This window comes from Heterocephalus glaber, unplaced genomic scaffold (genome assembly GCF_053883595.1).
Source record: "Heterocephalus glaber isolate CG9 unplaced genomic scaffold, H.glaber_assembly_v1.0 deba00001498, whole genome shotgun sequence".
Taxonomy (NCBI): Eukaryota; Metazoa; Chordata; class Mammalia; order Rodentia; family Bathyergidae; genus Heterocephalus; species Heterocephalus glaber.
Window position 1 is genome coordinate 5,189,489 of NW_028258321.1, and position 25,057 is coordinate 5,214,545.

General features: G+C 42.6%; 3 protein-coding genes and 1 pseudogene across 9 annotated transcripts in view; 2 read left to right on the plus strand and 2 right to left on the minus strand.

Annotated features, from left to right (window-relative positions):
- Positions 1-566, minus strand: part of Pdcd11 (programmed cell death 11) — a 41,112-nt gene extending 40,546 nt beyond the window's left edge. For 3 of the 5 annotated variants that reach the window (XM_087185735.1, XM_087185733.1, XM_087185734.1), the window contains exon 1: positions 385-562. The gene's annotated coding sequence lies outside the window, so the exon portion shown is untranslated. Of the gene's footprint in view, positions 1-384 lie in introns of all 5 variants that reach the window. The other 2 variants (XM_021245605.2, XM_087185732.1) reach the window with 2 other exon arrangements.
- Positions 560-8,605, plus strand: Atp5mk (ATP synthase membrane subunit k). 3 transcript variants are annotated; one of them, XR_002389782.2, is made up of 6 exons: positions 560-719; positions 5,985-6,080; positions 6,167-6,265; positions 7,460-7,495; positions 7,800-7,851; positions 8,503-8,605. XR_002389782.2 is itself a non-coding variant. In XM_087185738.1 (5 exons), exons 2-3 carry the CDS (start codon positions 5,994-5,996, stop codon positions 6,260-6,262), a joined length of 183 nt encoding a protein of 60 aa, XP_087041864.1. In that variant the 5' UTR covers positions 560-719; positions 5,985-5,993; the 3' UTR covers positions 6,263-6,265; positions 7,460-7,495; positions 8,503-8,605. The 3 variants fall into 3 exon arrangements, 2 of the variants coding, with proteins under 2 accessions (XP_087041864.1, XP_004866532.1); XM_087185738.1 differs by lacking the exon at positions 7,800-7,851; XM_004866475.4 differs by lacking the exons at positions 7,460-7,495; positions 7,800-7,851.
- On the plus strand, positions 2,167-3,088 carry LOC101703121 (large ribosomal subunit protein eL6 pseudogene; annotated as a pseudogene).
- Taf5 (TATA-box binding protein associated factor 5) lies at positions 8,590-23,830 on the minus strand. Its single transcript, XM_004866476.4, has 11 exons — positions 23,271-23,830; positions 20,659-20,896; positions 16,881-17,196; positions 15,550-15,713; positions 15,029-15,164; positions 13,885-14,005; positions 12,946-13,075; positions 11,112-11,276; positions 10,219-10,396; positions 9,873-10,050; positions 8,590-9,624 (listed from the first exon to the last, which is right to left on the minus strand). Exons 1-11 carry the CDS (start codon positions 23,809-23,811, stop codon positions 9,407-9,409), a joined length of 2,385 nt encoding a protein of 794 aa, XP_004866533.1. The 5' UTR covers positions 23,812-23,830; the 3' UTR covers positions 8,590-9,406.
- Between the last annotated feature and the right edge of the window lie 1,227 nt (positions 23,831-25,057).

Sequence of the window (25,057 nt, forward strand, 5' to 3'; positions counted from 1 at the left end):
AAAGGTACTTGGGAGTAAGAATCTAGAGGTGCTTCAAGAGGGGACGATTGAGAACGAGCTTAAGATTTGGAACCAGCTGTGACTGCGTGCTTCACGCAAACAGTAAAGTGGAAGAGGTCTAATCTGCTGGGAATTCAACCCTTATTCTCATTTCAGACGGAAACTGAGGCTCCAAAAACTAAAGGGATCTGGGAGCAGAAAAGGGACTCAGGCTCTTTTCCGAGGACAGCCTGGGGTTACAGGAACCGCTAGAGCAGAGCTGGCTCGGGTGGACGAACCACTCACCACGACCAGAGGATGCTGGCAGGGACCCGGGGGACCTCGCCCTCGGGCAGACCTGAGAGGCACGAGTGGTCTTCCCTTCTTGCTTCTGCCCCCACTCACCAAGTTCCCGACAGCAGCACCTCTTCACCCCGGAGCCCGCGCGGTCGCACTCACAGGCGCGTGAACCACAGCATCTACACCATGCTGCTCTTCCGGATGCGTGGGCGGGCTCCAGGCGCCACTTCCGTTACTACGTCGAAACGTACTGGACCAGACTTTAATGTGGAGACCGGAAGCGGAAGGGCGGGACTTGGCTTCCCAGCCAATCGACGGAGAAGCCTGAGCCGCAGAGGCCCGTTGAACGCCGGCGGAGGAGGTGGCTTCTTCTGGCCGGGCGGTGGAGGGAGCTGTGTACGTTGAAGGGCGTCAGCTGCGGAATTTGTGGCTCTAGCGAGGTGAGTGAGTAGAGGCGCCCGGGATTGGACTTCGCGCCTCCGCTTTGTAGGGCCAACCGGAGTCTGACCGTTTCTGGCCCGGGAACACCGCGGGGTCTGGGCTTTGTGGGGCAGAACGGCGGGGGATGAAAAAGGAGCTTGAGAAATGGGGTCGGGACCCGCGGGCGTGGGCCGCCGCGAGGAGGCCGGAGGGCGCGCGGACAGGCCTCCCGGGCTCCCTGAGATCGCACTCTGCTCCGGACAGACGGACGGACGCGCTGCGAGGGGAGTCCTTCAAGGTCACCTGTGACGTAACGGGCGCGGACCCAGGCTGTGCCGCGTCTCTGGCCCAGTTCGCCTCTTTTCTCGGAACGGCCTTGGATACTTCCCTTGAGCTGCGAGGAGCAAGCCGACGGCCAAGCCTCCCGTAGCTGCGCAGAGCCTTTGTTGGGTGAGCGCGAGCGCCAGCGGCCGGCCAGGCTCCTGCGGCTCCCTAGTCCCGCGCGCGGAGCTCTGGGGTTCAGTCCGCAGGGTCGGCGAGGCTTTTCTGGGGGCCGGAGCCGAGCGGCTCGCCCCCGAGTTTACTGTCACCTCTGCCTCGAAGTATCACCCCTCCAAGTCGCTGTCCAGTCGGGTGGGAGAACAACGGTATCGAAGAGCGGAACCTGCCAAGGGCCGCTGGTCGCTTTGGCTCTCTATTCAAGTGCTCGCTTTAAGGCGGAGAACAGCAGGAAGGGATTGCTTGTATTTGTCCTATTGGTTAGCGCCTTAATTAGAAACGGATCCAGAGGCCCTGTGTGCTTAGGCTTTCCCAGAGGCTGCCATCTGACAACATTAAAACAACTTCACGAGTATGAGTCTTAGGTGATTTTCTTCTTCATTAATATGTTTTTCTAAACTTACCTCTGACTTAAAGGGAAGCGAGTTTCAGTTTAATTATTGCACAGAGGGCGTTCTAAAACAAGGCTTCCCCCAAAAAAGAAAGATGGAGTAAATACATTTAGGGCCGGGGATTTAGCTCAGTGGTTCCGCCGCCTGCCTTGCAAGCGCAAGGTCCCAAGCTTGATCTCCTGGTACCAAAAAAAAAAAAAAAAAATGGACTAAACAAGCCTTCCCGATCTTTGCCCTCCAGTAGCCTGCCCTTTGCTAAAGGTTGCAGACGTAGATGTTTGGGGCTTATTCGCGTTATCTCAACAACACCCCCACCCTCCCTCGGTCTCAGCCTCTCTGAAACCTCTCTTTTCAGATCTACAGTGAATTTCAGTTCCTATGCCATGCCTTTTCCTGTAGTCAGAATTAGTGTTCTGTGGAATACCACAAACATCTGGCTGGCTTACTCCCATGTTTAGAGTGAAATTTAAATCACCTTAATGTTTCAGTTGGACACCATATATCGCAAAAAATTTTGCTAGGCACATTGCATGGGAATTGTCAGTTAACAAGTTAACACAGTTAAGCACTTGTTTCTGTAGTGTTTCTTGTAAGAACCTACTTCAGTTCTCTTTCCCATCTTGCAAGATGGCAGGCGAAAAAGCTGAGAAGCCCAGTACTAAAGAGGAGAAACCTGAAGTCAAGAAGGCTGATGCCACTGGCACGGTTAAAAAGAATGTGAAGAAGGCTAAAAAATCCAAGAAGGGGCAGCCCCACTGCAGCCGAAACCCTGTCCTGGTTAGAGGAATTGGTAGATACTCCCGATCTGCTATGTATTCCAGAAAGGCTTTGTACAAGAGGAAGTACTCGGCTGCTAAATCCAAGGTTGAGAAGAAAAAGAAGGAGAAGGTTCTTGCTACTGTCACAAAACCAGTTGGTGGTGACAAAAATGGCGGTACCCGGGTGGTTAAGCTTAGCAAAATGCCTAGGTATTACCCTACTGAAGATGTGCCCCGAAAGCTGCTGAGCCATGACAAAAAACCCTTCAGTCAGCACGTGAGGAAACTTCGAGCTAGCATCACTCCCAGCACCATCTTGATCATCCTCACTGGACACCACCAAGGCAAGAGAGTGGTTTTCCTGAAGCAGCTGGCCAGTGGCTTGCTACTTGTGACTGGTCCTCTTAACCTTAATCGAGTTCCTCTGCATAGAACACACCAGAAGTTTGTCATTGCCACCTCCCCCAAAATTGATATCAGGAATGTGAAAATCCCCAAACACCTCACTGATGCTTACTTCATTCAAAAAGAAGAAGCTGCGGAGGCCCAGACACCAGGAGGGTGAGATCTTCGACACCGAGAAAGAGAGATACCAGATTTCAGAGCAGCGCAAGGTAGATCAGAGAGTGGTGGACTCGCAGATTTTACCAAAAATTAAAGCTGTTCCTTAGCTCCGGGGCTACATCCGATCCCTTTTTGCTCTGACAAATGGAATGTACCCTCACAAATTGGTGTTCTGAATTTCTTACTAAGAACCAAATTAAATAACTGCCAGGTTGAAAAAAAAGAACCTACTTCATACCATAATAAAAAAAAAGTATCACAAAATGAGTGAGGGAAGTAGATTTAGCAAAGTGAGAGTTGATGTTAAAACTATGTCATAAAGATTTCTTTTAATGGAGATTTTCCAACTTGAGCTAGACTGGCAAAGGACCATGAAGTGACCTAAGACAATTTGGCTTTTCCTCACCAAAACCTGTCCGAAACTTTCAAAATTAAAATCTTAAATTGTCATTAGCATTTCTGTGCATGTGAATGTCGCTAAATGCCTTAGAATGGCAAATAGAGGAGAGCCAGTTTCCGTAGCAACAGCTCCCTCCCTAATCTCTCTTTTCCATTTCATCAAAAGAGCCAGCAATCACTGCCACTGACTACCAGTCAACCAGACCTCAACCAGCTAGTCTGTGTTACCAATTGACCAGGCATGGCAGTAGATAGGTGGTCACACATGAATTTTCAACTGCTGCTCTATGGTTACCTTTGGAATGTCTCTATTTCCTATGATAAAAGGAATACATGCCTTTGTAAAACACAGGAACTATAGACCTGACCTGTCTTAAAGTTTGCTATATATTCTCCAGAACTTTAATGTGTGTTAGAATTCTCTAGAGGCCTTATTCAAACATTGCTAGGCCCAGCGTTGTTAATCCAGTGGGCCTGTGGCAGGGCCTGAAAATCTGCATTTGTAGTAAGTTGCCAGCAGTGCTGATGCTGCTGGTCTAGGGACCACACTTAATCATTAACATGCTCTATACTGTGTTATTCAGAAATACAATTTTTTATTATTTTGAATTTTTTTGTGGTTTGGTTTGGTTTTGGTTTTTTGAGACAAGATCTTGTTATGTAGTTCAGGGTGGCCTTGAAGTCACTTTCTAGCCCATACTACCCTTGAACTTGTGGCAATCCTCCTGCCTCAGCCTCCTGAGTGCTGGGATTAGTCATGTACCACCACATGCCTGGCAATTTTTTATTATTTACCATTACTTAGAGTCCTCTTCCCATGTCAATACACAAAAGATCCATGGACATTGCATTTCTTCTAATGGAAGCCATTATTTATCAGTCTTAAATAGATGGACTTTTAGTTTTTCCAGTTTTTTACTTTCATAGACAGTATTTTAACTGGGGATGGTGCCTCATGCTTTATAAGCCCAGCATTCTGGAGGCTGAGATAGGAAGATCACCATGAGTTCAAGGTCAGCCTGGGCTATGTAGTGAGTTCAAAGCCAACCTGAACTGCATAGAGAGACCCTGTCTCAAAGTATTTCAGTAACTATTCTTGAACCACATAATTTCCACTTTATGATATTTCTATAAGGTTGAGTTCTTGGAGAAGAGATGAACCAGCTAGATGGAAAGATATACTTATTATATGATAGATATTCCAAATTGTACTTTAGGAAGATTGTACCAGTTTATACTCCAAGAAACAAAATGCTGAGTCCCATGTTTATTTAACATCATTTCTTACAATTTTATCTATGCCAGTTTGATGGGTAAATGCTAATCTCATTTTACATTTCTTTTTATTTATTTATTTTTTGGGTACCAGGGATTAAACTCAGGACCTTGCGGTTGTGAGGCAGGCATGGTGTCACTGAGCTACATCCCCAGCCCACGTTTTAGATTGATTGTCTTTTTATGTTTTGCCTTTTTCATTCGGGTATTCTTTATATTTTCCCTTTGCCAAGATGATTAAAATATTTTCCTGTGTATCCTTGAAGTTTTTGGGCATTTAGCTCAGTGGTGTCGCCACCTGCCTCAGAAGTGCAAGGTCCCGAGTTCGATCCCTGGTACAAAAAAAAGTTTTTGGTTTTGTTGTTTATATTAACATTGTATTTTGGTGTAAAGAGTAAGGAATCCAGCTCCCCGCCCCCCAACAATGGCTAGTACTTCACCTCCACTTAGTAAATGATCCCTTCTTTCCCCTTTTTTTCCTAAGTGATTTATAATAAGAAAAACTGTAAAAGTAGAGGTTGTAAGTTGCTTTAGTAGCAGTCACCCCTTTGAGAAAGTTCGAAAAATATCACAAGCTGAAAATTTCAACTACTAGTCTTAAAACTGGTTAATTCATACCTATGTTTATACCAGCAGCACCACCTGGACTATTCATAGTAGCTCATAACTCATAATAGCTAATTTTGGATGCAGCTTCTATGTCCATCAACAGGTGGATTTTAAAATGTGCTTATACACAATGGAGCACTCTCTGCTATAATGGAGGACAAATTTGAGTCGTTTTCAGGAAGGAAAGTGGATGCACCTTGAGACCATAATTTTAAATGAAATAAATCAGACACACAAGCTTAAATATTACATCATTTTTCTTACATAAGAAACCCAAAGTATAAAGAGAAAAATAAAATATGGGTAATAGGGAACAGGGAGATCGATCTTTTGCAAATGGGAAGGGGAACAAGAGTTGAAGGGGGACATAAAAAGAATTAAGATGTGTCATGTACGTGTACCAATTCCCCATGATGAATGTGATCATCATGTACTGTAGACATGCACTAATAAAAATTTTTAAAGCCCAAATTTCATAACTTAAAAAAAACTGGTTCAATGAACCATAGTAGACAGAGCTAGGAATGAAAACTGAACTATACTGAATCAGAGGGCAGACTTAATGAATACTTGTGTGTTCCTGTGTTAAGTGGTTTGACACATTCTGGAGTGTTTATGAAACAGTAGCCAGGTTAAAGTCCTAAACTGTTTTCACCCTCTTTGCTACTGCTGTGTTGGCCAAAACAGAGATAAGAATTATGCACAATGACTCTTAGTATTTAAACTAAAACCGTTTTTTTCTTTTGAATTGCATCCAAACCAATTTATTATTGCTTTCTTTTTTTAAAAGATTGAAATCATGGCAGGTCCAGAAGCCGACGCCCAGTACCAGTTCACTGGCATCAAAAAATATTTCAACTCTTATACTCTCACAGGTAGAATGAATGTAAGTATTAATGATACCTTTAAGCAGTTATATTTTAGAATAATACAGACATGGCAATAACTCTTGTTTACATTTTTCTTTTTCAGTGTGTACTGGCCACATATGGAGGCATTGCTCTGACGATCTTGTATTTCAAGTTAAGATCTAAAAAAACAAAAACACCAGCTGTGAAAGCAACATAAGTGGTAAGAAGCTAGCATTTAAAACTTTATAGGGGCCGGGGATGTAGCTCAGTGGCACCACACCTGTCTGGCAAGTGCAAGGTCCTGAGTTCAATTCCCAGTACAAAAATAGTAATAGAATAAAAAATAAAACTTTAAAACCGGCCAGCTATCATGGTGCATGCCTGGAATCCTGGCTGTTCCTGACCCTGAGGCAGGAGGATCACAAGTTCATGACCAGCTTGGTCAATTCAGTGAACCTGTCCAAATAAAATTTAAAAGAGCTGGAGATGTACCTCAGTGGTAGAATGTTTGAGTAACATGCTTAAGGCTCTGGGCTCAATCCCCAGTATGTTTCTTTTTAAAAGTTTATAACAGCCATTTTTATATCTGTTACCATAACAGTAAACTATTACCATTTTGCAAATTTATTGCATACAGGAAAGAAAGTATATTGCCTATATATCTCATTACTTTGACAATTTTTATTAATATTTTGGCTTAGTTCTTTGTGTATTTGGTTTCCAAAGGCTATGATCATGTCTATAATTTTATAAAAAGTATTTTCTTGGGCTAAGGATCTACCTCAGTGGTTCTGCCGCCTGCCTCGTAAGCGCGAGGTCCTAAGTTCGATCCCTGGTACCAAAAAAAGAAAAAATAGTATTTTATTATGATTTGAATGCATGAGTATTCATGTATTTCACAGAAGAAATCCTCATAATTTAAAAAAAATTATCAATGAATGCTCTGAACCTGAAGCAGTTTGTATCTATGCATGTTTTCTTAGGTTAAAGGATCATGAGGCACCCAGCTTTGTAAAAGGTTGTCTTTTGCTTTACCCATTGTGAATTACTATCAGTTTGCTAATTTGATAAGCAAAAAACCATGATCTGGGTTGTACACCATGCTACATGCCTGTAATCCCAAGTTACTTGGGAGGTCCAAGACCAGCCTGGAAAACTAAGCAAGATACTTATAATAAAGAACTGGGGATTGCTTCTCAGCCTTTTGGCTAAGATCAAGTGAAGAACTGGGGATATTGCTCCAGACCCCCTGGATTCAATTCCCAGTACTGGAGTGTATACGTGGTGGGGGGGGGGGGTCTCTCTTGCTTTTTCTTCTACTGTTTGTATTTTTCATAATATCCCACTCCTGTCCTTATTTAACTAGATGACTTGTATAAGCTCTTCATGTAGCAATTATTTTTGCTTTTTGCAGTGCTGGGAATCAAACCCAGGGCATTGTGCATGCTAGGTAAGTGCTCTGCACTGAGCTACATCCCCAGCCCTGACTAAACTTCAGTTATTTGTTGTCTTTTGGTAGTCTATCTGCCAGTTTCATATTTTCATATAATCAGTTGTCTTTTCTCAGCTCCCATAATGTTTGCTTGTATTACCTCAAGCCCCATTTGTCCATTCTTAAATGAATAAATGTCTGATGTTAGTCACAGATAATATGCAGGCAGCCCAAAATCCAGATCTTCATCTGATATAATTCTCCTTCGGATAGTAATTTTTCTTCTCTTAGAGCTTTTCCAATCTCAAAATGTTGCTCTTAGGAGACTGCATATTCTGGAATCCAGTGGCCTGAGCCTTATTCCTGACAAATAGGTAGTTTTTTGGCTAATTTCTCATATAATGTAACTCCTAACTTGGGGAGGGTGGCAGTACCCAATTATAATGAAAAACTGTCTCTTATTAAGATGGGAATCTATTTTGTTATTTCTTTTTTTTGTCTGGTTTTGTTTTGTTTTTTTTTTTTTTCTTTTTTGGTACCGGGGATCGAACTCGGGTCCTAGCACTTGCGCAGCAGGTGACAAAACCACTGAGCTAAATGCCCGGCCCTGGTTTGGTTTATTTTGGTACGGGGGATCAAACTCCAAACAGCCACAGAACTACTCAGCTAAATCCCCGGCTATATTCTGTTATTTAAAATGTTACTTTGTATACTGGGTTTTTTTAGTAGTTTGTCTTCAGATATCATACCTGAATTTTCGGCAGCTCTTTTGTTAAAGGTGGAGTGTTTGGGGCTGGAGATGTACCTGAGTGAGAGAGAACTTGCCTAGCATGCAGGTCCTAGGTTCCATCCCCACCTTGGGAAGAAAAGTATCAATCTGAGAGACATCTTAGTTCTTTGGGCCTTACTGACTCCTTTGAGAAATCTGATGGGTTTATATTGAGTTTCTTTAGGATTCATAATTACCGAATGTCTTAAAGTAGAATTGAATGCATCTGTGTCAAAACTTTTTGCTTTCTTTATAGGATTTTACAGTATCTGATTTCATCTGTGAAGTTCCCGCGCCTGGAAGAGCTGTCACTCATCATGTAATACTCAGTTTGTACAATAAATTATGAACCTGGAAAAGCTGGTTGTCTTTATTTACAAGGTATCAAAAATATAAAAACTGTACAAAATCCAACAAAGGCAAAAATTGGCAGTGACTTGGTCTAAATCTTTTTTCTTTTTCCAAAGCAAGGCTCAGTACTGGAGGTAAGCAACTGAAATGTCTGTCTGACTTCAAGTGTACTAGGTTTTATGTAGCCATTTTAGCTGAAGTAGAACATGGAAGCTAAGTTTGTGTTTGAGTCCACTCAAACAGGCATAAATCAAGATGTCAGTGGATGGTTGTAATTCATCTAAATCTTAGGAAGAAACTGTAGTTTACCCTGCCTAGTTACATACATTCCACCAATCACAGGCCAACAAAAAATGTTAGTGGATCACTTAACATAGTACGTGAGTGCCATACAGTAACTTCACAGCAGAAACATACGTGCTCATAGACTTCTTCAGCTAAAATTCAAGATGGTAATATATTTCTTAATTTGAATCTTGAAGCAGGATGAAGTTTTAAATCAATTTTTTTCTAAACATAATAAATTAAAATAGCACTTGAACAGAAAATGCATAGTTTCCACACAGTCCAAAGCACCATAAATGTCCCCTCCACGAACATAATACCTCTTATTCAACTAACGGAAATTAGTTAAATCTGGTTGCTATAGAAACGTGGAGCTGTACTGTTCAGATTTTCCAAGCACAATACTTCCAGATTCATATAGACAAAAACATTCTTTGTAGCTTAAATATTAATCACTGAGGTATTTGCTTTTTAGACTCCCTTTTTTCAAACAGTAGCTTCCAAAGTCTTTTAATACCGATGGTTTATTGCGGACTATAAGCTCCTGCAGCTAGAACCAGGTTTCTTCGAGTAAAATGGAGGTGTACAACTGGTGTTGATTTGGTCATATATGTACCCAACAGCAACTCCTGTGAATTCTCAGGTAAATTTATATGCCCAGTGGCTGTAGTAAAGTCATCAGTCTCTAAATCTTCAAATGCTTTGATGGCATCCCATAACCGGACTGTGTTATCCATTGACCCTAAGGGGAAATCAAAGGGAGCCATTAGTCACATCCACCATATTTAGATTCTGACCTTTTAGTTTGTTTGGTTTTTTTTGTACCAAGGATCAAACTCGGGTCCTTGCGCTTGCGCAGCAGGTGGTGAAACTGCTGAGCTAAATCCCTGGCCTATTCTGACATTTTTACCATGTGTACTTTATGAATTTACTGTAAATTTCTGATGAAAAACCTAAATCTTTATCACAAAGCCATTAATAATCACTTACCTGATGCCAAAATTTCACCATCTCTACTAAACCTAAGTGAACAGACTGTGTCAGTGTGGCCTTTTAATTCTCCAACCATCAAACCGTGTCCAATATCCCAAAGAAGCACTCTGCCATCTGTTGCTCCTGTAGCCAGGAATCTCCCATTGGGAGAAAATGTCAAGGAATGAATTGGTCCCTAGAAAAGTCCATGAAAAACATTAAGAATAGTGTTAACATATCTAAAAAAGAGACAAAGTTAGAATTTTAGTTTGGTGGTATGATATCTAAAATACATGTGTCACTGGGTAGTCAAATACTTTTATCTCAAAAGCACCTTTATGTGCTGCAATGAGATGTGAAATACCTTGTGTCCAGTGAAGATCCTTACACAGTTACCATTCAGAACATCCCAGAGCCGCACGGTTCTGTCTGCAGATCCCGTAGCAACGTAATTTGAGTTTGGATGGAACCTCGTACAATTCACATCAGCAAGATGGCCAGCAAATATCCTTAACGGCTGATAGTGATCTGTAGCCCAGAGCCTTTTTTTTAACATCATGGAAATCAAAAGATGGTAATTAGTAGTTAACCACAAAACACCAAACTTTATCCAAAATCACTAGAAATACCAGGTGAAATTTTCCAAGTGGGTCCCCCTTGAAAGCCAAGCATGATTGAGACTAACATTTTGAAGAGCTGGTCTGGCACACAATTAGGGAGTGAGGGTTGTTTGGTTTTGAGACAGCGTCTCACGGTGTAGCCCAGGCTGGCCTGGAATTCAGTGGTCCTGCTGCCTCAGATGGAATTGCAGCATCACACATGGCGTGGTATGTAAGTTTTCTAATAATACAGATCTTTAATTCATTGTGTTCTTTTTTCTTCCTCATCTAAACCATAGAAAAATGTTCTCCCTGAGTTTTGACCACCACATAATTAGTTTCTAACCTGAGCTACCTTATCCAGAACTTTTAAGATGACAGGGAAACAAAACAGTGCTGTTGAAAAATAAAGAATAAACATCAGATTGGAGTGGTGCATGTTATAAGCTAACTTAAAAGCAGGATCCTTAGTGTAGACATAATTACAGATACAGTAACAATCCTGTCCCAAATTCATCAGTAAGACCTATAAATGCTGGTGTTCTTGAAGAACTGAACCTGAATAACAGAAGTGAAAATGAGTTGGAGCCTGTAATTCCCAACAAGAAACCATTCTGTTCATTGAATAGATCCAGTCATAAGAGCATGGTGTTCTTACCGAGCTACTCGGTCATGGCCCCCTGACACAAAATAATATCCATACGGAGAAAACTGTGTATCCCACACCGGGTAGTTGTGTCCTTTATATCCCACCAAGCAAGTAAATGTTTGAAGGCTCCATAATCTAATGGTTCCATCCTCGGAAGAGGAAAGTAGATAGTTCCTGAGAGGAAAAAGTGATACATTCAAAGAACTTGGTTATCTGCCCAGTTTCTTCTCACATGCGAACATAATAAATTAGCTAATTAGATGTTACATGTCACTTTTACACATGGAATTTACAGTAGCTCTCAAGAGCCAAAAGTTCTACCCAACTAATGTTAAAACCAAACAGTCCCAGCACTACATATACTGAACACCTACTAATGAGGTTAGGTTATAAAAACTTAAGTCTGTTAGGGGAGAAAATCAATTCTTTAAGGGGGAAAAATATTGAGCAAATGAAAACTATGTTCAAATAAGGTAAATTGAGAAAATTAAGAAATTTGATGTTACTTAAAACAACTTTTGGCTCTAAAATGGAGATGCTGTTTTTCTATCCTGTACGAGTTGTATTTAAAAAAAAAAAAAAAAAAAAAAAAAAAAAAACGGGCAGGGAATGTAGGTCAGTAGTACAGATGTGCTTAGCATGTACTTGAGGCCCTGTGTACCATTCCCAGCACTCTCCCCTCCAAATAAAGAATAAAAAGAAAATGCCCTTTTGCGGGGTAGGAGGGGGTGGGGGATGGGGTGGAGGGGACCCAAAGCTACAGATAGGCTAATACCATTTTAAGAGATAAACACAAAAGCTGACAGTTTTCACTGAAACCAGAGGTTTCCCTCAAGTGGAAAGCTGGCTTAGTTTTATCAGACAATAAACATTCTCAAAATGTTTCAGAAGAGACCTGGGCGTCGTGGCAACACCTGTAATCCCAAGCACTCGGGAGGCTGAAGCAGGAGGATTGCCGCAAGTTCAAGGCCAGCCTGAACTATGTAGTGAGTCCCTGTCTCAAAAAAAATTAAAAATTTAAAAGTTTCATGAAGATTAAAAACTGTAATGGGTTGGAAGCTATTATCTATCCAAATAAGACACAGATGGAATTGGGAATACAAAATACTCAACTCCTACTTCTTTTTGTTTTTTTCTTGTAGCAAAACATTTATTGTCAATCCCCATTTCTATAGAATGTTGGAGGTCACAAAAAGCAGGCAAATACCTAAACATACACAGTAATACTCTGGAATCCTATGGCTAAAAGAAAGCAAACCCTAAAATACAGCAATTTCAAAATTCCTATTTAGTGTATTTTTAAGGTTTATTGTTTGTTTCTTTTTAAAATAGCATCTTGCCATGTTGCCCAAGCTAGCTTCAGATTCATGATCCTCCTGCCTCAGCCTCCTGAGCAGCTGGGATTATAAGCACATGCCACTGCACCCAACTTTCTTAGGCTTTTTGGGGGGGGGATTATAGAAAGATAAAGCTTCAATTGATAGGCATTATGCAATTAATATCAGGAATTTGTCTTAAACATGATGAAGTGCCACAAGATACAATGTAGGGACTCCAAGAATTCAAACTCTATCAGGGTCATACAAAAATAGAGCTAATTTTTGAAAACGAGTGAGCCCTGAACTATGCACTTTGAGTCTATAAATTCAGATATATATTATCTTACATACTAGTGCTCTAAGATGAAACAACAAATGGCAGAATCCTAAAAGATGAACAGGCAACGGTGAGATTTTTCCAATGGAATTTTCCAGGCATTTGCATTGTTTATGTGTCCCACAGCTAACTTTTACATCATCTCAACACAGTAGTCAGTACTTAATTTTCATTGTTTCTATTTTACCTATCGGGACTGAAGCTGGCTCCATAGACAGGCCCACTGTGACCATACAAAATCTTCAACTCACTTGCGGTTTTCTCATCCATGATTCTTTCTAAGACATCATCTGATTCTTTGTCTATGAGGCTAAGATCTAAAATGGTCCAGAAATAATTTTTTTAAAGTGCATTCATCAAAACATTGTAATTACATCATGGTTCAGGAGAACAACTAACATTAGAACAGTGCTTCCTATACCCTAATGGCAGTGCTAATGCCTCTACATCAGGTGACATTATCCCGGTTCGCAGGAGAGGAAATGAAGGCTCGGAACATTCGTAATGCGCTGCAGTGCAGCCAGTTACTCACTACTGGAATTGGCGTTTAAATCTGACAACCATACTATGTTTCACAAAAATGAAAACTGAGGGCCAGGGATTTAGCTCAGTGGTTCCACCGCCTGCCTCGAAAGCTAAGGACCTGAGTTCAATCCCCGGTACCAAAAAAAAAAAAAAAACCCAACAACAACAACAACAACAAAAAAATGAAAACTGAAAATACTATAATTAAAATTCTAAACTATTTTGTTTAGATAATATGGCAAAAAAATTTCAAATGATATCTTGACCTTATTCCTTTTTTAGCCATTCTTATGACTAAAAGAGAAAGTATTCAACTACTTAAGGTCTCCTTAAGGTACAAGATTTACAAAATGTTCTAATTTTAGCATCAAGTTTTGTAACCTAATCCTTTGGTTCTACAGATGAGAAAACTTAGGACTAGTTAAAGTAAGGGTCTAGCAGTCAGTCTCTGGCTTGCCACTCGAGTGCTCTCTGGCACCTTGAGATAAAGTGAAATCGAGTGAGATTCTGGAAATATCACTACTTCCTACGCATAGTCCATGCAGTCGAGACTGGTTCAGATTAACAGCAAGTTTACGCCCTTAAAGGTCATCTCAGTTACCTGCTGCCTGTTTGACGCTACGAAGCTTTCTGGGTGTCACAGACCAGACTCTCACAGTTGAATCTGCAAAACCTCCGGCAATGAGACTAGAATCATCAGTGACATCCACTGCGGTGAGGCCCTGCCAACAACACAGGTCTTACACTAAACGATACACTTCTAGAGAAAAGAATCAGTGTCACGGCTCAGCAATTCACAGCCATGGCTGCTTTGCACATGTAGAAGCCAGTGGGGTGACACCCCCCCCACCATGAAAGCTCACATCTGAGGAGCAGGTCTGCATTCCCCACTTTTTGTCCTCCGTATTTGAGAGCATCAGAGGAAGCGGAGGCTAATTATCTCTGCATGGAATTTGCTAAGTATATCCTCAGTGGCGTATTAGGAGGAGTCTATAAGACATGTAGAATCCTTAAAAATGTCGAGCTTATATTAATTCTTATATCAAGTTCAACAGAGATGAACCCGTGTTCACCTCTCCAGTCGATGGCAGAATTCTGATCCATGAAGTAACAGTAAACAGAAAGCAAGATTCCAGTACTTACAAGGTGCTAAAGCCTTCTACCTGTAGTGTAGCACCCAATTCTTCTCTCTTGCCTTAAATTGTATCAAGAGTTTATCACATGCAATCCTAGCTATGAGGGAGGCTGAAGCAGGAGGATCATAAGACCAAGGCCAGCCTGGGCAACTTAGTGAGATCTTATCTCAAAATAAAATATAAAAAGGGCTGACGGGGCTGGGGATTTACCTCAGTAGTTTCAATGCCTGCTGCACAGGCGCAAGGACCCAAGTTCGATCCCCGGTACCAAAAAAAAAAGTGAAAATAGAAAAAAGGGCTGAGGATGTAGCTCAGTGATAGGGTTCAATCCCCAGTATCAAAAATAAAAAATAAAAATAAAGAGCCAAGCACGATGGTGTACACCTGTAATCCCAGCACTTGCGAGGCTGAGGCAGGAGGATCACCATAAGTTCAAGACCAGCCTAGACTACAATTGTGAATTCAAGGCCAGCCTGAACTACATAGCGAGACCCTGTGTCAGAGTTTAAATAATAGATATACCTGTTTTAGTAATACATTTAGCTTTGTCCTAATGATGAATCACCCCTTTACATGACTCTCTAGGAAGAGGCTGATTATTTTACCAACCTGGTAAGCGTTGAGGAATGTATAGAAACAAATGGAGGGTAGGCAGTCTGGCCCCAAACGCACTCGCTTGGTGGTTTCTTTCATATTCATTATCTTATCCAACTTATCTGAATCTTTTAACTCAGGAAGAGGGATTCTGTGAAAGAAAATCAGACTGGAAATTACTCTTTGAAATATTAACAAAGCCGAGGGTGATGGCATGGCACACGCCTGTAATCCCAGCACTCAGGAGGCTGAGGCAGGAGGATCACTGTGAGTTTGAGGCCAGCGTGGGCTACATAGTGAGTTCAAGGCCTGCCTGGACTATATAGCAAGACCTTGTCTCAAAATAAAGAAAAGAAAGAAAGAGGGCCAGGGATTTAGCTCAGTGGTTCTGCTGCCTGCCTTGCAAGCTCAAGGTCCTGAGTTTGATCCCTGGCACCAAAAAAAAAAAAAAAAAAAAAAAAAGAAAAATACTAACTCAATGAACCTCTGTAACAAATCTTACACCTCCACATAAGTTCCGGAGGTTTCTTCCTCACCTGTTTTGAGGTGGAGCATTGGGATCTTGTTTTTTGCTTTTGGATCCAATATTATCTTTTTTAGGCTTCTTCTTTTTTGGTTTTCCTTCTTCGTTTTCTCCCTCTTCATCCTCATCATCCAAAGGCACCTCGATTTCTGGTTCTTTTAATAAACCAAAAAATACCTACAAATAAAAAGAACCAACATGTTTTCATTTAATTTTTGTTTAGTAATACATTTTTTGCACACCCTGACAGGAGGAATAACAACTTAGCCAGGCAAAGTGGTGCACACCTGTAATCCGAACATTCACAAGGCTGAGGCAGGACGATCACCATGAGTTCCAGGCCAGCTTGGGCTACATAGTGAGTTTAATGCCAGCCTAAACTATACAGTGAGACCCTGTCTCAAAAAGCAAAACTGGGGCAGAGGATTTAGCTCAGTGGTTCTGCTCCCTGCCTTGCAAGCACAAGGACCCAAGTTTGATCCCCAGTACCAAAAGTAAATACATAAATAAAATTTAAAAAACAAAATAACCCCAACATAGTAATGTATATCCTGTAGCAGAGTTCTGTATTTGTCTACACAATTGCCAATTCCCCCTTTTTCCTTACTAACAGAACCCTGATTTTACTGGAGCAGCAATGTACTCACTTAAATCGTTTCTGTTCTCAGGCTACCTTGCAGCTAGGAAGGACCATAAAACATAATTCTGGCCAACAGATTTACAGAGAAATATACTGGGGATGGTCTTAAGAAAACAAAAGCAGGGCCGGGAATTTAGCTCAGTGGTTCCGGCGCCTGTCACGCAAGCTCACAAGCGCAAGGTCCCGAGTTCAATCCCTGATACCAAAAAAACCCCAAACAAAAATTTAAGTTAGAAAACAAAAGCAAAATCAAAAAGTTGTCCTCCTGATAAAAAGGGAGCCACTCCACAGGCTTTCTTTCCCCTCTTCTTTCTTCCTGGCATGGCTCCAGTGCTCAAGCTGCAACAGCCATTTGGGAGTGCACAGAAGAAAGCCACACCCTAAAAATGGTGGAGCAGAAGCGAGGAGGAGCCAGGGACACTGATGCCACCGTGCAGCTGTCACATCAGCCCTGACAGGCCCTCCTCTGGAATCCAGTCCATGGGAGGAAAACCCCTTCCTTGTTCAGCCACTGCAGTCAGAGTGCTGTTAACTGCAACTGTTCCCAAATCCTCACATACAAACATCATCTTTTGGAAGGTGAAATTTTAATACAATGTAAAGTTATTCCCAAGCTAGCTACAAGAAAAATGTAAATTATGGAGATGGAAATGCTACAATTTTTCAAAATCTGCATTATATAGTTCTTAGGTTTATTCCCATACCTTTGATTTGTTTGCCTCTCGTTTAGCCTCTCCTGCCAAACTTCCCACCATCGCATCTATCTGTTGCTTACTACGCGGCATCCCATCAAAGATGTCAATGTAGAGGTGCTCCTGAACTATGTTCCATATCTGATTGTTCTGTTTCTCCTGAAGATGCCTCTTCAAGAGTTGGTACGAGTCACGGGAAATACGCAGAACAAATTTACTTGTTCGAAAATCCAACATGGTTTCATTCCCTTTCATGTGTTCCTTTTTGGTAAGACTAGATAATACTCGTAGGTCATCCTGGTAATAACATTCCTGATCTCCATGGAACCTGTTTCAGTGATTTTAAAAAGTCATGTTTCAATGTAATCATTAAGGGATCTGCCTCTCCCACATCCCAGAATATTTTCAATGTAGTAGTCTGAATCATCCTCAACTAAGCTGTAGGATCAGAACTAATTCACTTCAAAATACTTACAGCTTCTGAATTCACCCTAAAATGATAAACTTAATCCTTTAATGAAAGGCATCATAAACATCTTAAGAAACGAATTTGAAATAAATATTGTAAGTAAATGAAAGATAAGATACCCACGTTTGGTAGACAGTAATCTTTGAAAAATGTCATTTATCATTTGAAAAATATCAGAACCCCTGCTTTACTGAATTTTACGTTTTCTCAAAATCCCACTTTTTACAACTTTTTTATCATGGAAAATTTCAAGCATATAAAACAGTAGAAAATGGCATAATGAATATAATGTCCCAATCATAGCCTTTTAAGAATAATCAATACATGGATTCTCATAAGCCCCACCATTTTAATTGATTTCCTATGTTCTTATATCAGACAAGTTTATGAAATATCAGTAATATTATAACTAAAGAACAAATGTTAATAGCAAACAATGCAAGCTTCCATTTACTCACCATTATTAAAGGCAATTAAAGCCTTCAGCTTTGGTGACAACTAATACATTTAAATGTACTTTTGTTTTTAAAAATCTTAAACCTTCCTAAATAAGTAAAATTAAAGTAGGCAGTAAGAGCAGCAAATCAATACAAAATATTTAGAAAATGATGATTAAACATTAGAGACAGGGCTCCAGCTCTGAAGGAAACAAATGGCTTCCTAAACTTTGCTTATGTTATCCATTTGGATTCATCAATACATCAATACATGAACTAAAGGTTTCTAAGATTTGAATGAAATGAGAAATCTCAACCTCGTGGTTTTCATATCAATCACCACCTATTACCCTTTAGACGCGGAGTCCTGGCAAATGCTGAGACTGTCCCAAGCAGGGAAACAAAGATACTCCCCAACATTCCAGGTTCTCATGTAGGGAGCCGGCTATACCATGAGACTGGAAAAGAGGTTTTTTGATGAGTATGGAGAAATTAGCTCTATTAGAAAATGTCTCATTAGCCTTTCTTAATTTTTTAAAGAGCACAAAGCTACAGAAAATTTTGCTTTCTATACTTTAAGCATCCTAGTAAAATGAATAAATCTAATGGCATAAAACTTGTTTCTCTCTCACTACCATCCGTGCTATCTGGTAAGCCCTACCTTCAATCTCTACTGCTTAAGGAGCTCTCATTCAAGCTATTATGCACTGCCTCCTAAATACTGCTTTCCCTTGGCCTCTACAACTCAACACACTCCTGGTTTTCTTCCTACTTCTCTAGCTTTTTTCTCTTATACTCGGCCATTAAATGCTGGAGCTCCTCAAGATTTGGGCTTGGCCCTCTTATTTCTACTCTCCTCTAGACAATCTCACCTGCGGCCATCAATAATGTACCCAACTCCAGTTTATGGCTCTTCTCTACTTTTCCTCCAAGCTCTATTAGTCCAAGTGGAAAAACAGACGGCAGGGGGGAGCTGGTGCTGGTGGTGCACACCTGCACTTTCAGCACTCAGGAGGCTGAGGCAGGAGGATCGCTTGGAGCTCAAGGCCAGCCTGGGCTACTTAGTGAGTTCAAGGCCAGCCTGAACTATATATCGAGACCTGTCTCAAAAAGCCAATAATAAACAAAACAAAACAGAGAGTGGGTAGGGCCAGGGATTTAGCTCAGCAGTTCCACGACCTGCCAAGCAAGCGCAAGGTCCCAAGTTCGATCCCTAGTACCAAAAAACAAAAAACAAACAAAAAAACAAACAGAGTGGGGGTCACAGTGACTACTAGTTTATGAGATTTGGAGGTTACTGAGTGGTTCTCAATGGAGATAATGTCTCTCAAATAAGTCAAAAAGCATATCTGAACTAGAGCTAAAGATTATTCCCAGGCTGAGGATGCAGCTCAGGAACAGGGACCCATGTTCAAGATCCAGGGTTCCATACCCACCCAGCATCTTCCCTAAAATCTTTCTTTACCTGAGAAACAAAGTCTTTGGGTTTTCTGTGTCAGTGAAGCACATCCCTATCCAGCTGAGGGACCAGCAACCTGGGACCATGGATAGCTCCACCCCCTCATTTCCATATCCAATCCATCAAGTATCCAATCCAGCAATCTACTTCTCTATAGCTCCACCACCACAGCCTAGCCCAGCTTTTCCCAACAGGAATGCTGCTAGCATTTTGAGCAGGACAGCTCTTTGCTAAGAGGACCACCTGCACATCCTAGTGCATTCAGGACCCTGCTCCTCCCATCATGACAACCAAAAACACCTCCACATCTGCAAATGACCTAGGGGAAGGGGATACACAACCTCCATGAAGAATCACTAGTAACCTCCAAAATGGTCAACCACAATCACTCTGTCCCCCGCCATCTGTTTTCCTTTCTGCATAAATTTCCTCTGAAAATGCGTATTTATAATGACATAGTCCTCCACCGACTTCTGAAGCAGAGATGCCTCAGTGCCTCCAAATATCCACTTTTCCTTTCGTCCTCCATAACAGAAAATCTAAATATTAGCTGAGCACACAGAATCCTATTAAAGACCATATTTCCTACCTCTTTTGTAGCTAGGTGAGGCCATCAACAGGAAAGTTGTGAAAACCAGTGCATGCTTCTTCCAAAGAGGATATGCGCCCTCCCTATGACCAGAACACTGACACAACTGCTCAGAGCTGGAGCCACTGTCAGCCCCCCGGGGACTGCATGACAGGACAGCAGAGCAACAAGCCTGAGCGCCGCCTGATAATCAAGGACTCACTGCATCAGTCCCGAACTTCCTACCTTTATGAGACAGAGAGATAAACTTATACTGTATTTAAGCCTGTTGTTTGGGTTTTCAGTCACTGTCTGTCTAATCTAATCCTAACTCAGCTTCCTATTCCTTTTAGGAAAAAGGCAAAAATAAATTTTTTATACCACAATTACTTTTGTCAGTGACTGTCAGCCAAATCCAATTCTATCCAAAACAACTCCCTACTGCTCTTTGGACAAAGCAGTTCAACATGGCCCAAGAACCTGCCTGTTGTTTTGGCCCGATCAATCCCCAGCTGCACACTGTACCACACCCCACCCCATTTTCTGCTCCAGCCACCGTGGCCCCCTTTGTCTCTGCAGAGGCCACGAACCCTCCTGTGACATAACTGTCACAGACACTTTACCCTCTTCTCTGCAGCTGGTTAGTTCCCACCCCATCTGCAGACATCACCTCAGGCACGGCTTCCTCTGGAAGCCCTCCCTGACTTCTCCGACTGGATCAAGCCTCCCATGTCAGGTTAACACAGCCCCAGGTAAGTCTCCCTCATAACATATCTCCTGAGTTGCAATCTTACATGTGTATGGTTACAAATGTGTGTATGTGTGTGAATAAATAAAACATGTTAAAATTCACATACTTCTCAAAGAACGACTTTGCTTCATTCTCATGTTGATTATAGACTAGCTCCAAGTACATGTGTACAAACAGAGGATAAAAGAGTTGGGATAGTTCTGCTCGATGGCAGTCCAAGGAACATTCAATGAAGTGTTTCAGTCCACTATAGTACTCTTCATACATGGTAGGGTCTCCTTGTTGATTGTAGGCAGACAATACAGCACTGACATCTGGCTGGTCTTCCACAGCTACACTTGCAACTGTTTTAAAAATGAAAGACAACTTTTAAGAAAATGATCTGATATATACAGGTGAGTTGGCTGTTTTACCAAGATCCAGAGGTGGGCTATATCGCAGTTTGTCCCTTCCTCTCAGCTTCTCTTTCCCAACACAATCACATAATCTTTTAATTGGATCTCATACTTGTCTTAGTCACTCAATCCAAAGCCCCTTCTGCATGTCCACATCTTAAAATTTCAAATCAACAACGAAAACATTCAGGGCCAGGGATGTAGTTCAATGGCACAAGTGCAAAGCTCTGAGTTCGATTCCCAGTACCAGGAGGAAAAAACATTCAGTATACTCCTTGAAACTACCTTATCTTTTAAATTTTTTTTGATATGGGGATCGAACTCAGGACCTTGCATTTACCAGACAGGCATGGGACCAATGAACTACAATTATCTTAAAGATAAACTGTATATAAATGATAGTATGTGCAGGGCTGGGAATGTGGCTTGGTGGTAGAACACTCGCCTAGCATGCAGAAGACTTCGAGTTTACGCCCCGGCACCACAAATCCATATCCATACACATACATACACACACTCGTGAACGGAACAATTATGTTACTCTCCTCTCAAGGCTCAGTACAAATGGCATCCACCACTACAACCCATATCCTACAGTAACATTCCTAATGCTCTGAACTACCCAAGCCCGAGTACTCTAACATTTCTGCAACATGTCCTGTGTTACCTTCCCATGTACACACCTATCACCCTGTTTAAATGTCAGCATTTTGGTGGGGGGGAGGGCTGCCAGGGATTGATCTCGGGACCTTGCACTTGCCAGGCAGGCGCTGGAACCACTGAGCTAAAGCCCCGGCCCCAGTGTCAGCATTTTAAATGTGAGAAGGACCGTGCTTTTTTATATCTCCAAGAGATAACTCAATTGTGTATGTTTAAAGCAACACCCATAACCACCATTTCAAGGCAGAAAATGTACGTATTTATTTGTACCAAACAATGAAATATAATCAAATCAGAGTTTGGTTGTTTAAAATTTTGGTAAATGGGCCGGTTGGCACTGCACCAGCCTGGCAAGAGCAAGGTCCTGAGTTTGATCCCCAGTACCAAAAAACAAAAAAAGAAAGAAATTTTGAATTTACAGTACAATTATGTTCTTTTTTTTTTTTTGGTACCGGGGATTGAACTTGGGTCCTTGAGCTTGCGCAGCAGGCAGCGAAACCACTGAGCTAAATCCCCAGCCTATGTTCTGTTTTTTTAAAGAGGCATAAAGGGATTATACAGAAGTTTAACGGCTTTGATGGCCTCTTTTCTCCTGTTTTCTCAGTTATGACCTACAAATAAGTCATTTTTGAAAAGATGAAAGACAGCAAAATAACCAACAATATTCATCTCACAGTTCATTCATAAAATTCAGTATTCAGAAAAGATTCTTCTTAATCACATTTTTGCACAAATTTCACTCTGGCAATGCTGCAAAGACTAGGTCTCAAATACAGATGAATCCGGCCATGGGCTCCACTCTAGATAAATTAATTCAACATTTACTGATCACCTTTGAGACCTTAGATTAGCACATAGACTTCATGACAACGGTTGCTGGCAGAAAGGGTGTCAGGGATGGATACAGAAGGATAACTTTTCAGTACTAGGCATTTTACATGTATTGTATATGAGCCTCAAAACCCATTAAACAGAGGAAAAATTCTCAGCCATAGGAAAAATGACTTCAACAGGTACTACAGAAATAAAAGCAGCAGAGACAAAAAAGTCTGTCCCAAGCCTACTCCTAAACTTAGGGTTCTCAAATTCTGCCACACATCAATACTCCAAAAAAGCTTATTGCAGGTTCCCAGATTCCACCTCTAGACAATTTAAGCCTGAAGCAATGCCCAGGAATTTGCATTCTCCAAAGCATTTAACACTGGTAGCCCCTATTTTGAGAAAAACTGGATACACTATGTCCCGTCACTCCCTGTGTGGTCCAAAGTCCATTCTTTGGCCTTTCTCAAGAAGTCTGTTTTCTAATCTCTAAAACAGAGATAATATCTCCACGCAGTGGAACTGTGTTAATTAAAATACGTAAATGAAAGTACTCCTAGTACCACAGTGTGGACTCGTGTCCGCGGACCTACCCAGGCTTCGAAGCCCGAGCTCCCCGCCTCTCCATCCCTCTGCCCTACAGCTCAGCCTCGCGCTGGAACTGACAGTTCCAAACTGGGTCTGACTGCGCAGCCGGCTTACCAGCGAAAGGGGCGGGCATGTAGCCCTAGAGGCGGGCCCAGGAAATTCAAAACAAGCCCGCAGAGGCGCCGGCCTGCCAGCCCCTGGCTCCCCGGTTGGCTCCCCTCCGAGCCGGCCCTGCGCTCGGGTCCCCACTGCTCACCTTTCCCCGGACCCGAAGACCCTGAGGCTGAGCCCGAGATGGCTGCGGACCCCGGAGCGCCAGTCCCGGGAGGGTCCGGGACCACCGGGCCGGGGGCCGAGGCCGAGACCCGGCTGAGCAGCGCGCTGGCCGCCTCGGCGCAGTCCGGCTCTCCCGCGACTCCGGAGCCCGCCGCCGCCTCCTCCAGCAGCCGGGCCTCGCGGCGCAGCGCCTCCTCGGCCTCGCGGAGATTGCTCTGCCGTAGGAACTGCAGTACTGCCAGGAGGGTCTGTCGGTCGTGGGGAGCGCCGGGCTCTGAGGCTGCGGCGGCAGGCGCCGGGGCAGCAGCGGGCATGGCCACCGCAGGCTTGGGGGTCCCGCCATCCCCGCCGGCCGAGGACGCTGCCGCGACGCTCCCGCCGCCGCCGCTGGGGCCGTTGCTGGGGGTGGTGCCGCCGCCCTCGCCCGCGCCGTCGCCTGCCTGCGGAGGTAGCAGCGTCGGCGGTCCCTCGGGCTCCAGCTTGACCGCCGCCTCCGTCTGCTCCTCCGCCAGCGCCGCCATCTTGCGGCTCAGCCACTTCGCGCCGTCAAGCGTGATTGCGTTTCCGCCACATGAAGGGTGGGGAGGGGGGTTTCACGACAGCTCTGGCAAGCGATTTACGGCAGTAGGAGGGGCAAGAAAGGAGGAGGAAGGGAATGGGAGAGAGAGCTACTTTCAAAAACAGGAAAAGTTGGCGGGCCGGAAGTTAAGAGTAGATAACGGCCTGTTCCATTTGCCCAATGATAATCACGTTTGTTGCATGCAGCTGTATTCGGGCACTGTAGAGACGTTTTAGGTGCTAGTATCCTGGGGATTTTACAAAGAGGTTGAATAACTTGGCAAAATCACACAGGAAGAGTGTCAAGATTCAAATCCAAGTCTTGAATTCAAAACCACGTTTCATTTGCCAAAGAGAGACTAAGAGATACTGGTAATGTTTATATTGTGATACTGATTACTTTTATTTTTCATTTTTGTGATTTTTATTTTTGTAAAAAACTGTCTGCATGTTAGGGGCTGGGGATTTAGCTCAGTGGCACCACCCCTGTCTTGCAAGTGCAGGGTCCTGAGTTCAATCCCCAGTACCAGAAAAAAGAAAGAAACTTGGGGTACCGGGGGTAGAGGCAAAGATAAGCAAGAATTAGTTAGCATTTACACCACAGTAGCCAAGACAAAGAGAACCTGAATCAGACTATACACACGTAGGAGATAAGAGGATTCATCCTTTTCCTCAGAATCATTCAACTGTTATTTTTCTGATTCAGTATTCACTAATTAACTTGAAAATTAACTGGTAATTAATTGAGCATTCAGGTAGATGGAGAGTACCATGAATGACAAGTCCAGATATGCTTACTTACTGTCACTGGAAAGATGTTTTACCTCTTTATGAATAAATAGATAAACATTCTGATGCATTTATTAATATCATGAATCAAATCCTGGGAACTGGATCCTTCTGTTTAGTTTAAACTCGGATTCCACAAAAATAGAGCCATCTCACCCCCACCCCCACCCCAGACTTACTTTCCTCATCACTGGGGAAAAGAAGGAAAGGTTTACTTTGGCGCACAGTTTGTAAAGGTTTCAGTCCACAGTTGTCTGGCTCCATCAAAGGGCAGCACGGCAGAGGGGCCCTGTAACAGAGCTGCTCACAGCATGGTAACAGAGAAGCACAGAGGGTTTTGGAGGAGTGGGGAAAGGAGACATGCCCTTCCAGGCCAGATCACCAGTCACCCACCTCTTCTGACCAGATCCCACCTCCTAA